Source organism: Brachycentrus maculatus, unplaced genomic scaffold (genome assembly GCF_059751285.1).
Source record: "Brachycentrus maculatus isolate JH-2025_06_01 unplaced genomic scaffold, ASM5975128v1 h1tg000801l, whole genome shotgun sequence".
NCBI classification, from domain to species: Eukaryota; Metazoa; Arthropoda; class Insecta; order Trichoptera; family Brachycentridae; genus Brachycentrus; species Brachycentrus maculatus.
In genome coordinates, this window is record NW_028281529.1 from 7,501 (window position 1) to 25,897 (window position 18,397).

Below are 18,397 nucleotides of genomic sequence, written 5' to 3' on the forward strand. Positions count from 1 at the left end.
CCTACACCAAGAAGAAGAAGAAGAAGAAGACTTTTATGAGTATTTCTAGCTATTTTTGCATGTTAAAAAGGATCGTCGATTGCTATTAGGAAGATAATGAAAGTGATTAAACAATAATAAGTTTTGTAATTTTACCGAATACAGGTAAGTTTTGAGGTTATCTAAGCTATTGTATATAGTTAAAATGTTTACTTCCGTATGTAATCGATGTACGGGTCCCGAAATATTTAACTTTGCTGTAAAAGGTTTAATGGTATTAGTAAAGTGTCATTTGATTTTTCCTTTATGAGTTGTGGATTAAAATATTCCGATTAACCCGTTTTACTGTTAAACTAAACCAAATAAAATAAAAAAATATTGGCGAAGAACTACACTTGATAAAGAAAGAATGCTTAAACATAATTATAACCTTCGGTTACCTCCAAGATTATTTCAAAATATACAAATGTAAAGAAATGTTTTTCTTTATTTTTTAAATTCAAAAGTGTTCTGTCGATAAAACAGTGTGTGACAGAGAAAATTCAATATGGCGACGTTACGTCATTTTTTAAAACTCTCCGCTGCAAACAATACTCAAGTTCGTCAAGTCCTTCTCGAAAGTGACGTAACGTCGCCATCTTGGTTTTCTTCTGTCGTACACTGTTTTATAAGCAGAGTACTTTAAATTAAAAAAATAAAGGAATGCAATTTCTTTATATCATTCTTACTAATGTAAAGATTTTCATTGTATGGTTTATTAATAAATGCATGTGATTGAATATTAAACTTAAAATATATTCTTATTACTTACGGATAAATCTCCGGAATAACTGACAGGTAAAGGACTAGTTTTTTCATGCTTCATGTCTAGTTTAGATGGTTCTGCTTTCGCTAAATGAAACAAACAATATAATATATCGGAACTGTTTGGCTGAAATTATTGCCATTTTAAAAACAAAAATAAACTAAATTAAACTTACGTTGGCGTATTGATTTTTGAGCATTGTCAGAACTTGCAGGATTTCTTTTCAATTTAATAATCCCCTCAATGTACGCTTCACTATAATTCTCGGCAGCTACGGCATCAACATTTTCAGCATCATTCTTCATAAGAGCGTCCATCTGTGCCTTAAAGTGTATTGAAAAGAAAAAAAAAGATTAACTATTTGAAATGGTATTGAACATACACAATTGATCTACTGCATAACATTATAAAATTAGTAAGTAATATTGTAATCCCAGGAATGAAAAGGTTATTTAACTATCGCACCCCCCCCCACACACACACAGACACACACACACACACAGACACACACACACATACATACACACACACAACCACACACATAATTTATGTATAATTTCACAATGCTTGAAACAATGAAAATATTGAAATCCATGATGCAACAATGATATTCAATTGGTTGAAAGATATTGATTCTAAGCAATATGTCCGCCAATGCTTACATTTCTTTTCTGAAAAAATAAAATAAATAAATAAAATAAATATCTCAAAGACTGAAAATTATAAATGATAGCAACTGTTGAAAAGTATGCTGTCCACCATGTACAATGTTTGGTTTTGCGTTTACTGCTGTAAAATTAACAGATGGAGCTGCCATTGCAGCTAAAAGAGAAAACTTTAACTTAAACAGTTTTCAGACAGTTTTTTAATACTACTTTGAATCACGAGTACTACTTTGAATATGTTATTAAAAATTTAAACTTTTTTATAAAATACAATTTAATATCTAATTTCTTTTGAAAAACGACCAATTTGATTTTTAAGGCTTCCGATCTGGTTTAAAAATGTTAAATATCAAATGAAAAACCTATATCATCCCAGTGTAGAATGTGTGATAAAGCAAACATACAATAGTGCTATAATGTCAGGGTAAAATATTCTCAGAAAAACAACATATATGCAGCTACCTAATTACATCTTCCGGTTTTTAAGTGCTTGCATTTCTGTACTAAAAATTATATATTGTATTACCTAAAATGAAATTTCTAGTAACTACCATTGCAATATATTGTACTTGTAGTTGTATGTTCTTGGAACAGGATCTGGATATTGATATAAACAACAGAATATTCTCAATAGCACTTGATAATTTCCGCTTGCTAAAAGCCTTTCGTGATACAAGAGACACGGAACTGCAATTATGTAATAATGATAATATTATTAAGAGGGAGATTTATACAATCTTTATAAAATATGAAAATTTTTCGAGTACACAAAGCAATGCATTCAGCATTGCTTTGTACATATATTGGATATATGGTGCATATCAAATGTTCCTAGCTCGATGGGCGTGAGTAACAAATGGCTTCTTTTCAACTCCATAGCTTTGTCAACCCTCTCGTATATACAAAAAAAGTACATCTCAAGTGTGGATTTATGTAGGTAATTGTACAGAGAAGCAAAATAAATATTAATATTTATCTTTTATTTTTTTAATTATTTTTTTTACACAATTCAATACAATTGCTTTACATTTCTACTTCATATAATAATTTTTAATTAATGTTTTACTTAGTAAATACCACTATTTCTTAAATTCTACTGTGACACGTGTTTCGATGCATTCCGCATCATTTTCAAACACCGTATGATGCGGATTGCACCGAAACACGTGTCACAGTAGGTTTTAAGAAATACTGGTATTTACTATGTAAAATATTAATTAAAAATTGATGCATTTTACCACAAACTGACTTCCGAATCAATTAATGAAATTCATATAATCATTTAATTTTAGTTGCGCTGAGCCTCTTCAAAAAGAGACTTATCTCTTACGCTTGGAGAGGGACTTTTTTCTTCTTTTGATATATATTTTACTTTATTTTATATCAGTACATGTTTTTTTTCTGAGAATTGAACAGAGAAGCATTAAATTTAAATAATTTCTTTACAATTAATATCGACACATTAGTTACTAGTTCAACCTGTTAATTACTAACATTTTTTTTGATCTGTTTAGTTTAAATTCAACTATTAAATTTGATCAAGATCTCGAAGCCCACATAATTGCATAAGTTGATTTAGGTTTTAGGTTTCCTCTCTTACATAAGTTCACTAAACCACGACTTTTCTTTCACCGTGTATTTTCAACTGTACACCGCTCGTGACTTGAACAGTTTCCATTAGCTAACTTAGCACATCTCTGATTTTCTCGTATTTGTTGGTTCGACGAATTACCGACGCCTCGTCGTAAATTAACGAGAAAATCGCTGACGTCCTCTCATTATTTGTTGATATTGTTATTATCCGTGCACAATAAAATATTTAAATACGAAAAGGTCGCCAGTCACTTGTACCCAGAAAAATAGAAGCCGCCATGCATGACAGGTAATAAATAATGCTGTTATTGATATTTTTTTGTCATCGGAACCTCTTTGTTAGCCAAAAGTAAAGAAGCATTTAGCACCATTACATACTTTAAATTTAAATTGGTTACGTAGAGTAAAGTGAAAAATTGACTTGTGTCAAGAATTCACTTTGTTCCGTTTCTTTTTGTTTGTCCATTCTGTTGTTAACAAGGTACTTGCGTCAACCACTACGTCTGCAGCAACAAGTCAACAGGCTTAAAAGGTAAACTTACTTAGTAACATGTTTACTTGGGCAAATAACTTTCTTTTGAATGTTTGATTTACTCTGCTTTTGTCAAAATGATACGTTTATTTCTAATAAAACTGAAATCAACTCCTTTTTTTGTTTGTCAATTCTGTTGTTAACATGCTACTTGCGTCAACTTATCCGTCTGCGCCAAAGTTAAAAGGTAAACTAACTTAGTAATGTGTTTACTTGGGCAAATGAATTTCCACTTTGGAGTTATTTATACTAACATTTCAACAACATAAATTTATAAAACAAAACAAGTCAAATTGTAGTTTTAATAATAATTGATTTTCGTGTTCCCAAAGCTTCTTCTAGATTATAAAATTATTCGAGAAGAATCTTACAAACATTACACCAAGTTCTCTGCTTGGGAAAAAACTTACTAAACTTAAGCAAAGATGGTGCCGAAGATTCTCATGTGAAAATATGCGGCAATCGAAGGATAAAGCGACGTCTAAATTAAATGATATGCATATATACATACATGAGTTGCAAAATTGTGAGAAGTGTGGCTGTCAATCGTGGGTAGAATGGTGAATGTTACACGAGTATAAAGTAATTACTTAAACCAGCTCATGACAGGGCGTAAGCCCAGTAAATATCCAGACTTCCGTATTCTTCTTCAGACATCTATGTTGACATATTAGAAATACTTTTTTGTTTCAGAAAAAAAGACATCGGAAAGATCGTAGATTAACTATGAATTATTCTAAATAGATACAAATTTTTCCCACTATAATAAGTAAACCCATTGTTATTTCAATGTGTGCTTTGTATTAAACAATATAAACTTACATAACTGAGCTGGTATTTCTCTATGATACGAAGTATCCATGCGGAAGAACACTACAGATGTTTTTTGCGTGAATTTAATCCTTAGCAGAACAGGTTTGTGATACTCCTGTACCAAGCCCAAAACACGGTAAGCCGATATAACAGAACGAAAAAAAACGAGGAAGTTTTTTATCAATGTACAGTCAAAAGGTAGGGTAAATATATAGTTACTGACATCCTGATAGTAACTGGCCACTTTCGCCTTAATATGGTGCATTTAAAGTATTGCAAAATGGATGTAGAAAAAACTATTAAGTTGTTATTTCATTTTATAAAATGCAGTTCCACCAAGAAATGTAAGTACAAAACCTACATAAGTCTGTGAAAAAAATCAGACCAATCAGACCAGTCTGATGATGTCGGTAACGACGAAACCCGGTCGCTGGTCAAATAAAAATAAAGTGGAAAAGCTAAAAATATTGGTTTTAATCTAATAATATATTAAAAATGCAATTCCATCACGAAGTGTCAGTGGATAATATAAATCTATCAATCATCATTATTTCGATTCCTAGCTTGACCACTTCTAATTATTTGAAATACTTGATCGTGCCAAGTTTTCCTCGGTCTTCATCTGTTTCATCTATTACAAACCACATTTGCCTCATTTAATTATTTTACTGGTGTTTCTTTATTCATTTAATTCACATGCCCAAATCATCTCAACACACTTTTGTTAATTTTATCGATACTGCTTATCTCAACGTTGCATTCTTTCCTTATATCACCATTCAAACATCTACTTATTATACATCATTTCCCCCCCCACATTTGTCCGAAAGATCGAATTTCGATTGCATTCAGTAAACTTTCATCCATATTTTGCCAACTCTATGATTTACTTCTATACAAAGGGTTGGAAGCAGGCCTTCATGTCCTGTTAAACATTCACTAAAAGGCTATCTACTTATACTAATTATTTATTTAAAATATTTTGAGTGTGTCCAAATTTTTATTCACAATTTTTGGATTTATGTCCACTTACGAGTGTGACTTCTAAGTTGAGACAAACCCAGAAATTGTGAACAAGAATTTGGACACACTCAATATATTATTTGTCACTGTATTCCAGCCTAGCAAACTTCTTATTACGAGTAATACACTTGCCTTCTATGGTATCGACATGTATTTACATATGTTAATCTTCTTAATAACTTTTATAAAATGAAATATAAATGCTCTTTTACGATTTGTTTTACATAACCTGCTAAGGATCGCACTTTCAGTATGTAAGTATGTATGTATCTTTATTAAATGTTTTATTTTATATGATAACCTATATCGCTCACTCCTTTCAACAACGTCGTATGTCAAAAAACTTGATTTTCCCGAGATCGTTTTTACAGTTAAAAATATACTAAAATGTTTTAAAAATAAATACTAAGCCACTTATTGAAGTTTTTTACTGTGCAACAGATCTTTTGGGTAAACCCTGAATGTTTTTTCTCAACTTATAGTAAAAATATTTATTTAAGTAATTTTTTTTAAATATACTGAAATATTTAGTATATTTAAAAAAAATACTTTAACAATACCTTTTCTTCAAAATGCAAAAACAACACTTTCTGCCCTGTAGCGGGGAAATATTAAGTTAAAAACATGCCGTTTTTGCTGAGATATAGTACATTTTCTGAGCATTCCGAAAACATGCATAACTGAACATTTTTACTATTTTTGATATATGACGTTGTTGAAAGGAGTGAGAGATATGTATCTGCGTATGTGTAGACATCACATGACCATCTTCGTTTCATCTGAAGCAAGTATTATCAGGTTCATCTTTCGTGCATACCGAGGCAAGATGTTTACAAAATAAAATCATGGCAAATGATTATGGAACAGGTATTAAATGAGTTCCTTTAAGGTTAAATGAAAGTCAATGCACTCTGATCGTGTGAAAATAATCTACGCAGTTAGAAAATGAGTTTTATTAAAAAAATATATTAAGGTCCATGCAATTTGGGATGAGTAAACACTTATTACGTAGTGTAATGATCCCGGTCCCGGGGTCAAATTAATATAAGTGATTTTTTCACTCAATTATTTATTCTATTTATTGTTTCGGCATTAACTTTGTGGTAAGACATGTTACAATAATTAAAGAAAACACTTCGTTTTTTACCACTTGAGTTTAATTATAGACTACATGTTTCAGAAGCTAAACTTCCATCATTCAGGTCTGTATAATAACTAAAATATAAAATATAAAATTGTTCTATAAATAAGGATAGGGGGAAAGTAAGGGGAAGGGATGACGATAATATCCTAAATTTTCTTGATTTATCGATTAAAGTTATAAATAATAAATTAGATTTTAATATATATCGTAAACCAACACACACTGACACAGTCATTCCAGCTGATTCCATTTATCCCATTTCACATAAAATGGCCAGTTTCCATTCATTATTAAATAGACTAATTAATATCCCCCTCAGTAACTCAAATTATAATCGTGAATTAAACACAATTAAACTAATAGCAAAAAACAACGGGTATAATAGCGCGCTAATAGATAAAATGTTAAAAAATAAAATTAAAAATAATTTTACCAAAAAACACATATATTCAGCACCTAATAATGATTCAATAAAAAATAAATCTTGGCGAAAAATTTTATATACGGGTTCAATAACTAAAAATATTTCGAAAATCTTACCCTCCCATATCCAACCTGCATATTATACAAATAATAATTTACATAAAATCCTCGATAACTCAAAATCTAAAATTGATTTATTACAAAAAAGTGGTGTTTATGAAATTTCGTGTGGAGATTGTGATAGAAAATATATTGGCCAAACTGCGAGAAATTTAAAGATTAGAATTAAAGAACATCAAAGCGGTCTTGTTAGTAATTATTTTTCGGAATTTGCAAATCATATAATAGATACTAATCACTCATTTCACTCCCATAAATTAAAATTATTACACCTTGTTCCATATAAAGGCCAAATTATGAATTATCTTGAAAATTTAGAAATACAAAAAAACCTGAATTCTAATAATAATTTATTAAATAATATATTGTTTCAAAATTCTTCGCCATTGCTTACAATTTTTCCTTTGTTTTCAAACTCCGTTCCTTGACTAACCCCTTCCCCTTACTTTCCCCCTATCCTTATTTATAGAACAATTTTATATTTTATATTTTAGTTATTATACAGACCTGAATGATGGAAGTTTAGCTTCTGAAACATGTAGTCTATAATTAAACTCAAGTGGTAAAAAACGAAGTGTTTTCTTTAATTATTGTAAATATTTATTCAATAATACCTTGGACTGGTACCTGAAGCGGAGGGCTGATCACCTTTTCTTGATGTGTTAACGATCAAGATAACACTGTTTTTATTTGACACAGTGCCCTATGCACCATCGGGTGCGGATGAGGGTTTGAAGAAGCACTTATTAAACTAACTTACTAACCATCGTGTCGCTTTCCCGCATACCCAAACCATCTGACATATTTTTCTTTTATATTTACACAAAATATTTTTCTATCTTTTCTTTTTCCTAAATTTCTTATATTCTTTGATTTTAACATTAAAAGTTTCTTCGATCTTCTTCTACTTCTATTACCTATCACATTCACGTCGTGACTACGTTTTCATCGCTTTTTTTATTCTATTAAAATTCCTGATGTTTAAAATGGATGGATCATCAGCTACAATAAATAGTGCCTACTGTATTTCTGAGTACAATACAATTAATTATTTATACATATTATTTATTTATGAAAACGTTTACCTATTTGGAAAAGGAATGCAGAAATGCATCTATAAAATGCGCACAATTGTGTCTACGTAGGATTAAAATACAATTATTATATGTAATTGAATTATAATAAACAAGAAAATAAAATAACAAATTTATTTTTATATCAATTGGAACTTTGTTGCTCTATGACATAGACTGATTATGTAAAATATTATGTTAAATCAAATACCATCCATACATATTTTTTATGATCTGATAACGTTGTAAATATTTATGTTTATGACGATTTTTTTAACCCTTGCTTTATATTGAAACAAATACAGTATAAAACAAATAAATGTACAGTAGACTTTAATATTGTGTTAATAAATACAAACAAATACTGGTCTGTGCTTTGTACCGTACAAAGATATACTCGCAAATTACATTACTAAAATGTATTGTTTTTTGCAATCGTAAAGGGTTGTAATTGGGAGTAAAAATCCAAATTTTTTGAGACTCCAGCCGTGTACTTTGACCCCCATCCATATATATATATATAAATATATATATATATATATATATATATATATATATATATATATATATATATATATATATATATATATATATATATATATATATATTGTATATATATATATATATATATATATATATAGATTTATATATATATACATATATATATATATATATATATATATATATATATATATATATATATATATATATATATATATATATATATATATATATATATATATATATATATATATATATATTTATTTTAAGAAGACTTAATGTTAAAAATATAAAAATCATAGAAGAAAAATATATGGCAACTAATGTTGTAAAATAATAAATATCAAGAATATTATATAAAAAAAAAGTAAATTAAGGGTGGGATTATTAAAAACGTTAATTTACACTCACGACGGCCCCTTTCAATGATCTGTCTTTTACTTTTATTCACACATAATGGTGCTTTGGGCACTGCGTTAGATGGAAACAGTCCATATTGATTTTTAAATACACGAAGGAAAAGTGATTATCCCTGCGCTTCTGGTCAGGGTAATATATCATAATAGTTACAGTAAATCAATCATATTTATACATAAATGAAACTCAATCTTTATTCAACACCACTTTTATTTTTGGTACGTTTTTTAAAACCGGTTTCCACAACCCTTGTCATCTTCAGAGATCTAGAAATATCAAGAATATTATATTGTTGTCATTTTGAGCCATGAGTTTAAAAAAAGTAAATTTAAGATGGAGGGTAACGCAACAGGTGGGATTATTAATACGTTAATTTACACTCACGACAGCCCCTTTCAATGATCTACCTTTTACTTTTATTCACACATAATGGTGTTTTGGGCACTGCGTTAGATGGAAACAGTCTTTATTGATTTTTAAATACGTGAAGGAAAAGTGATTATCCCTGCGCTTCTGGTCAGGGTAATATTTCATAATAGTTACAGTAAATGAATCATATTTATACCTAAATGAAACTCGATCTTTATTCAATACCACTTTTATTTTTGGTACGTTTTTTAAAACCGGTTTCTACAACCCTTGTTATCTTCAGAGATGGTAGTAAACTTAAAACTGAGAAATATTCGGAGTTAGGTGAGTAGGCGGGATAAATGAGTTGGTAATTAAGTGAGGTCTGAAGTGAGAGTGGTTAGAAGCACGGAGTCATGGAGATTTTTTTTTATTTCCGGGAATACATTTAAAATAGGACTTTTACTTAAAATCCCTTTTTTTACATGGGAATTACATTTATTATTTACCTTACTTATTATGTACAAGGTTTAAAGATCAATTAGTGGATTTCGATATATTCTAGCTAAGATCATGTTTTATTTTTATCTGTGTTGAGAACAGGAAGGATAAAGTGTGTCTTAATCAGGAACTTCTCAGCATGTGGTCATTGCAATAATTTACTTGGTTAGTAAAAGTGTTAAAAATAATGATATTATTTTATTATAAGTTAATTATCATGTTTATTTTAACTCTCCTAAGAATCAAACCCATGGCCTCCACTACGGTAGTCTAACGATCTAACCATTACGATATTTAGGAGGATAGTGACGGAATGATTACAAAATAAAAATTACTGTGTTTCATTAATGCAATTTGAAATGACATACGACTTCAAATGAATCAAAAATCATGAAAGTGTTGATCTTCCTACCATTAAAGAATCGAACTGCTATAGTTTTCCTCACTTATAAACACTAGAAAAAATTCTAAAGGGTCATGAATAAAAATAATAGTGAACCTGAGCTATGCGCTTATTACCATTGCAAAATATTTAACACTACATTAGATACTGAAATATTATCATAAGGAAAAATAAATAAAAAAGACACATTGTTAGAGGTATTGCTATCGTGTTATATTATATTTATTTTTTATGATTTATAGAATTAAAATTAATGAGTGTGAATGTTAAAATTAACTTTAACGCAATGTTACGTATAAAAGGTATATACTTTTTAGCATTATCAAAAGGACTTTTCAATGGAATGATCTCGATTTGTACACCAAACGCCATTTGTAGGCATATCGCAACGTGGGAATACACCATACATGTCAGTTTTTACATTCAAAATGGATATAAAAGAAACCCGGTGTGCGTGATTGAATTTAATGCTCACACGATACAAATATTTCAATAAATGACTACTTATATGCAATATATATTTTTTCATCGTGTGTAACATATGTTTATTAAATCATATTTACAGTACATATGAACTATGTGAATTAAAAATTGATTTCATCAAATATTAAGACATCCTAAAATCTACTTTGAAGGGGATCGAGACATGTATTTTCCAAATATACTTCATTTTATATTATACCGTCGATCTACGTGTTAATTGAACACCCCTCTTACAACTCAATTTTTCCAGCTATAAAATCCCATATAATATAATTGCAATATATATTTTTTCATCGTGTGTAACATATGTTTATTTAATCATATTTACAGTACATATGAACTTTGTGAATTAAAAATTGATTTCATTAAATATTAAGATCATAAAATCTACTTTGAAGGGGATCGAGACATGTATTTAACAAATATATTTAATTTTATATTATATCATCGATCTACGTGTTAATTGAACACCCCTCTTACGACTCAATTTTTCCAGCTATAGAATCCCATGTAATTTTTAATATTGTGCTAAGCTGAAGACAGCTTTATTGGCATTATACGTGATTAATTACAATTTATTTCACAAAGAATCAAGGTAAAATTTTAAGTTACATTAAAAGATGCCGTACCTCTTTATATGAATGCGTCATAATTATTAATTTATATTTTATGATTCATAACTTAGGCATTTAATGATAATAAATGTTTTTGATTTTTAAGATTTAAGACTTTCTGTTTATATACATATGCGTCAATGCACGAAATAATTTGCAATCAATAAAAGTAGAAAATGTTGTAGGTAAAGATTCTTGTAAAATAATGTGTATGAATATTTATTTTTACTTATTTATTATTTTTATCGACTCTTTTACTGTTTGATAATTTGGCTAGTAGGTGGAAACATATCATAAAATTTTGGGTATGACCAAATCCTTGTTCACAAATCTGAGTTTCTCCACTTGGATTTTCTGACATCTTATCATCAAAATAAAGTAGTCTGGATATTTACAGGGCTTACGACCTGTTTTAGACTGGTTTAATTGATCACTTTATACGCATGTAGCAATCGCCAATGTACCCATGATTGACAATTACACGACTCAAATTTTCGGATATCACAAACGTCAAACCTTACAAAATAATAGATACCTACTTTGTTGTACCGATTCTCAATTGTGGAGGTTATAAAAATGAAATATAATGATCTGAATTTCATGAATTGATTCGACGGTCAATCTGTTGTAATACATATTTATCCATTTTTTATTTGAGTTTTACATGGTAAATACCACTATTTCTTAAAATCGATCGTGGCACGTATTTCGATATATTTTGTATAAGGTATTTAGAATAATGATATTTACCCAATTAAATTAAAAACAATGATTTTAAGTTCAAAACAACGTTTTCAATCAATTACATATAAATGGTCCACAGTGTTCACACGTAAACGATTTTTTATCAGTAAATCGATAATACGTTTCGCAGTAATAATTTCGAAGACAAACGACAGATGAAGAATAGTGCCGTAAGAAAAAATACAATTAACATTCTACAATGCGAAATACTTACTTTTCCGATTTACGTACTATTTAAGTCTCCATGTATATAAAAAAATTCGATTATTTACTGGTAATTAGGTAACACTTAAAACAATATTTACCGGTAAACCGGTTTACCCAATACCTGTATAGCAAACCCTAGCACAGGGATGGCAAACCTTTTTGAGCCTGAGTGTCATTTTTTTTTAGTTTCAACATAATAATATGTCGTGTGCCACATGCCATGGAAATAAAAATGCATAAAATGTTTGTGTAACTTCAGATTTTTAATGTAAACAAAACATCGACACATGGAAAAATACAATTCAGCACTTATTAATGGCGAAAAAATTGATTTAATCAAAATAATGAAGAACCCTTAAAACTTCATTATAAGTGAGATTTTGGTAGTTGGATGCCAGATACCAATTTTTTATGCGGGAAGTATTAAACAATGCGATCTACATATTTATGCAAACATGTCGTCATATCCTTCGTTTTTATCGTTTGCAAAACTGTTGATGAACGAAGAAAATACACATGGCCATTTAAATGTGTTTTGAATTTTTTTCAACAAATTCTAAAATTTATTGATTTTTTTGATCTCCACTATGGCACGCGTGCCATGGGTTCGCTATTCCTGCTCGAGTAGGTTCTTATTGCTAGAAAAAAGGATCTACCTTTTTAAATTCTGGTCGGAGCCCTGTTTAAATACTCGCATTGTTGAGTAATCCACTGTGACGGCTGTAAGAGAATGAATTCGCATCGTAACTTATGTTACAATGATCAAAACATTTTTCCACCTGTTCACCACAAATGTGCCGTATGTCCTATTACATTTGCGCCACAAAGTGTTGTCATACACAGTGCAGTCTTGCTTAGGTAATGAAACAAGTTCTTTGGCGATGCATCATTGTTATTACACCCTCGCACAGCGTACTTACCGATGACACCACATGAGAGTAAACAACATAGGTATTACTAATATTATGAGGAAATTAAGTTTGTTGGTACAGTTGAACCTGGAAATAATACAGTCCTGAGTCTCTTACAACGTTGTTATCTTAAAGTCCCTCTTATATTCAAACTATTTTTACAGGGTGAAATAACGCGGTCGTAAGCCAGCTAGCTCTCTTTTAAAGAGGTTTAACTTATGCCCAGGTCTCTTTTATTTTCATGTTCGACTGTAATCACCATACTATTCCTACTATAAGAAGTATTACAATCAGTGATCGGGTTTCACCCTTACCGACATCATCAGACTGGGAGTAGATAATCACAAGTCGGGTGACGTCACTGGTCAAATATAATAAAAGGGAAATAAATAGGTAAATTTTTGTTGTTTTATTATATGAAATACAGTTGAACGTAAAAACTTAATACTTTATATGCATGATGGTACCAAATTCAAAAAGAAACTGAGAGATATTGATGTTTTTTCCTATTTTATTTTATTATCAGGTTAATTTGATTAATATCAAAAGTAACATAGGTCGAATGGTACAAGTTTATCATTTAAGAACATTTTTCAGTGTGTCCAAATCCTTGTTTACAAATCCTGGTGTCTCCACTTTTTTACATAATATGTTGACATGTCAAGATATTATGAGACATGTTGAGATTCCAATCTATTAAAAAAAATACCGTATTACTGTGTTACGTCTTAATTAGAAAATTAATAGTTTTTTTTAAATAAAAGTACAAAAAATGATAATTATTCGTTTCAGCTCCCGTCAATGACATATTTTTGAGAAAAGGTAGTAAGATAAGTAATGTCGACATACATTGAGTGATAAGAACACTGAAATATAAATTAAAATTTCACGATAAGTCACTTTAGGACTTAAATTCAGGTGACATTATTTTCAGTAAATTATTTACACAGCCATCTAAAAATACATACATCCGTAAACGCTTTTGTACAAAATAATGACTACATATCGCTCACTCCTTTCAATAACGTCATAAAAAAACTTGATTTTTCAGCAGATCGATTTTATAGTTTAAAAATATAATGAAATGTATTAAAAATAAATATCAAGCCACTTATTGAACTTTTTATTGTGCAACAGATCTTTTTAGGTAAAACCTAAATGTTTTTTCTCCATTGGGAAAATATTCAGTATATTTGAAAAAATAATACCATTTCTTCAAAATGAGAAAACAACACTTTCTTCCCTATAGCGGGTAAATATTAAGTTAAAAATATGCCGCTTTTGCTGGGATATAGTACACTTTTTGGGTATTCCGCAAAACATGCACAACTGATAATTGACGATTTTTGAAATACGACGTTGTTGAAAGGAGTGAGCGATATCATACACACATAATGTTACGTAAATAAGTTATACAAAACAGTTTTCTTTGCTTTTCAGAATCATTATTATTTTTATTTTACCTCATGAACTCATCCAAGAAAAGCGTTCGAATGAAGTGGTATTTGTTTAAAATATCATAGATAGTTTTGTTTGGTTTATTTAAATTTGTCTAGCAAAAAATGTATGCGTCAGGCCATTGCGCCATTTGCATTTATGAAGGAAGGAATAATTTCAAATTAATGGGTAAATTCAATAACAAATTGTATAACACTTTGTTACAAAGTGTAACACAATTTCTAACAGAATCTATTTTTATAAGAATATTCTTAATTATATTTCAAATACCGAATGGAACGTTTATGTTTTTTTTTATATACAGTCGTGTGCCATATTAATACATCAAGCAAACAACAATACAGCTACAATTCTTTTGCTATTATTACCAATCGTGTGATTTTTCAAATGTTTTTTAGTTAAATTATTAATTGTAGATATGTTACGCATTCAATCAAATAAATTTTAACATTGTAATTCCGTATTTCCAGTTGTAAAAACTATCTTATAATGTTGTCAGAAGTGCTATCTATCAATGTAATAAAAATACATTTTCAAATAATGCTGTTACTGTATTATGTTTTTTTTAACAAAAAAGTGATAATGAAAACAATTACTGTCTTCGTTCTATTAATAAGGCATACGACTGTAAATGACTAGCTGTACCACACATTGCTATGTCTCAATCTGGTTAAATGAAAAAAAAAATAAAAGAGAAAAAACACATTTCTTTTATTATGTTTAATTTTAAATGCTCGTGAGGATGTAATATTTAAAAGCAGTCGAGAAGTACGCTATCCGCTATGAACAGTATTTACTATAACGTGTGTTGCTGTTACTTTCAATAGATGGCGCTGCCATCGGTTTAGAAAAAAAACCTGTTTTTAAAAAACATGTTTTACCTGTTACAGGAAAAAGTACCTACCTGTTGCAGGTATATTAAGACGCGCTCGTATTTGAATGTGACTTTGTGCTAATATATTAAAGTAAAGGTGAATACCTTTAGAAGATTTAAGATTTTACACAAACGAAGATTTACATTTTGATTTATATATGAAATGAATGAAACATTGTGTCAAAATTTCAAAGCAATCGGTGAAAAACTTTTAATTATTGGAAAATTTTAAACAAACGAACATCAACATATTTACTATAAACACTTTTTTAAATTTTTTGTCAATGTTAGGACTGCGAATATAATATAAGTTTATCATAATGCTCGATTGATTTAACAATGTTTTAATATACATAACTTAAAAATGATGTGTTTTTATAATGCATATTTAATTACAATATTATATATCCTTTTTGTAGTTAAGTAACATTTAACATCGATTTATATAATTAATTGTCTCAAAATGTGCCAGATATTTCAAATTATATAGTCTCTAGTACTTACCCAAATAAAAGTGTAGCGTTTTTTTCTTCACGTGAATATGAAAAAAATACTACCTCTAACTACGACGAACGCCGCGATACGCAATGGATTCGCTGAAGCGATCAATAAGTGATCGATAGTTTGATTTAAATCTTATTTTCTACCAGTCACTTGTTCAGATACAAATCATGAGTCGTTATTCAATGCCAAGGTCACGTAATAATCACCACGTAGGGTGAATAGTACACTTACTGGCCAATTAAAAAAAACTAAGTGAATATATTTTATTATTATTTATAAGTTATTGATGCAAATATTGAGTTGCGTTTCTTTTTATTCTTAAAGTAGACATGACCATTGAATTAATTTAAAACACAACATTTAGAGTGTATCCAAATCCTTGTTTACAATTTTTGGTTTCTCCAATTAGGAGTGCTTTATATTGAAATATTTTCTTGATCACTTTAATTTTTATTATGTTTTATTTTATTTTATTTTATTAGAAGGAAGAACAACAGTTACAATATATGATACATACCGAATACAAAAAATAAAATCATGAGTACCAATTATAGTTCTTCACAACTATGCATAAGAGAGGTTTTTATAAAGGAAGAGACATGAGACAACGATAGGATAAAGAGAAAAGGAGATGGCAGTGATAGGAAAAGAAGAAAAGGAAAGGACAGGAAATAGAATTTCTCTTTTAGGTTTATAAGATTTCGAACAATTTAGCTTTAAGTTTTGAAAGATTGGAGTAGAACATATCATTTCAAGTTGGGTACAACAAATAATCAGTCTACTATACATCCTAAGCCATGTAAACACTCAGATCACCATATTTTTCTTCATCTGTGTTAAGATGGCAAAAGAAATCATTTAAAAAAAGATACAAGCCACCCAAATATAATGTAGCAAAAATATTTTATGTTGAAGATTGAATGCTTTCTTCTTAATCATTATTTACAATTATGAATTTATGAAAACAAAGTTTTCACGTGTCCTCAAACGTTAACGTTAGAATAGCCCATTAAAATAATATTTTACAGAACTGGAAAAACTGCCCGCCTCCGTGAGTAACGGTAGGCGTATTTAGCTACCGAAGCCCCGGGTTCAATTCCCAGAGGAGTAAAATTAAAAATAAGTTATTTAACTCCTAAATGTATTTAATATCCCACTGGATTGGCACAATAAGTGCAGGGCTAATCACCTAGCTTTCTACATTCAATTAACGACCAAGACGACTGCGTCATATGTTGCAGTGCCCTATGCACCATTGAATAGAGATAAGGGTAAAATTAATAATGAGACGAAAAAATGTAAACTTTAGATACAGGAGAGAGTTTGCAATATTTACAATATAAGAAGTGATTATTGTGTTTCCAAAAGAAAAAATTCCTAATTTTGTCGTAAAAAGTATTAGTTACTGTCAGAGGGCCAGTAACTGAACGTTTTCCCTAGATATTATTAGAACGAAACCATGGATAGATAACCTTGAACTTTGGATATTGTAGCGTCTAATAAATAAATCGTCCACTAAAATTAAATACATTGTCTTATTATAATATGGACACGGGTATTTTACGATCAAAGTTTTTTTTCCTATTCATCATAGAATGAAGAGAACCTTATAATTACGTTGCGGATAAAATGATTATACCCGCGATGATTTTTGATCAACAAAGAAAAAAAAGGATTGCCTTATATAACATATTTTGTCTGCTTTAATTTAAAGCTTCAAAAAATGCATTAAAATACGCGCACTTTATCTTATTGAACATCATGTAGTTATGTAACTGTTGAAATGTTTTTATTTTTACGGGATATACGGAATAAATATACCAATTTTTTTATATCTAGTCTGAATATTTATCTTAAAAGTAAATCAACGCTGATGCTTTTAGATATTAAAGTATTTAATTAAATTTCAATAAATTCTTGAAATAAAAATACAATTGTTCACACTCGAAATTCATCAGTTGATTAAGTGTAATTTAACGAAATGTACCTGTATAATGGTAAATTTTGTAAAAATTATATACTCGTATCTCCTAGTGAAGCCGCAGTGACTCGTTTTGCGTTTATACCATAACAGCCGATATAATTAATATTTTCATTCATCTTCTTCTTTGGGAAAATTCGCCTTCGAAAAAACGTTATTTTTGTAAGTTGGCAAAAAATTACGTCACAGAAACAATGGAGTTGTTTTAATATTGGTAGCATTGCTAAATTATTGGCGGCCCTATTTGTTGCTGACTGTGGTCCACCTTCCCACTCCCCCCC

The 18,397-nt window shown here is 29.5% G+C and overlaps 1 protein-coding gene across 1 annotated transcript in view; it reads right to left on the minus strand.

Annotated features, from left to right (window-relative positions):
- The window catches only part of LOC148300180 (uncharacterized), a 54,411-nt gene that overhangs the window by 1,665 nt on the left and 34,349 nt on the right, over nt 1–18,397 (minus strand). The window contains exons 3-4 of the mRNA XM_088275139.1: nt 960–1,107; nt 791–870 (exon numbers count right to left, since the gene is read on the minus strand). Coding sequence (XP_088131265.1) covers nt 791–870; nt 960–1,107 — 228 coding nt within the window. The remainder of the gene's footprint in view (nt 1–790; nt 871–959; nt 1,108–18,397) is intronic.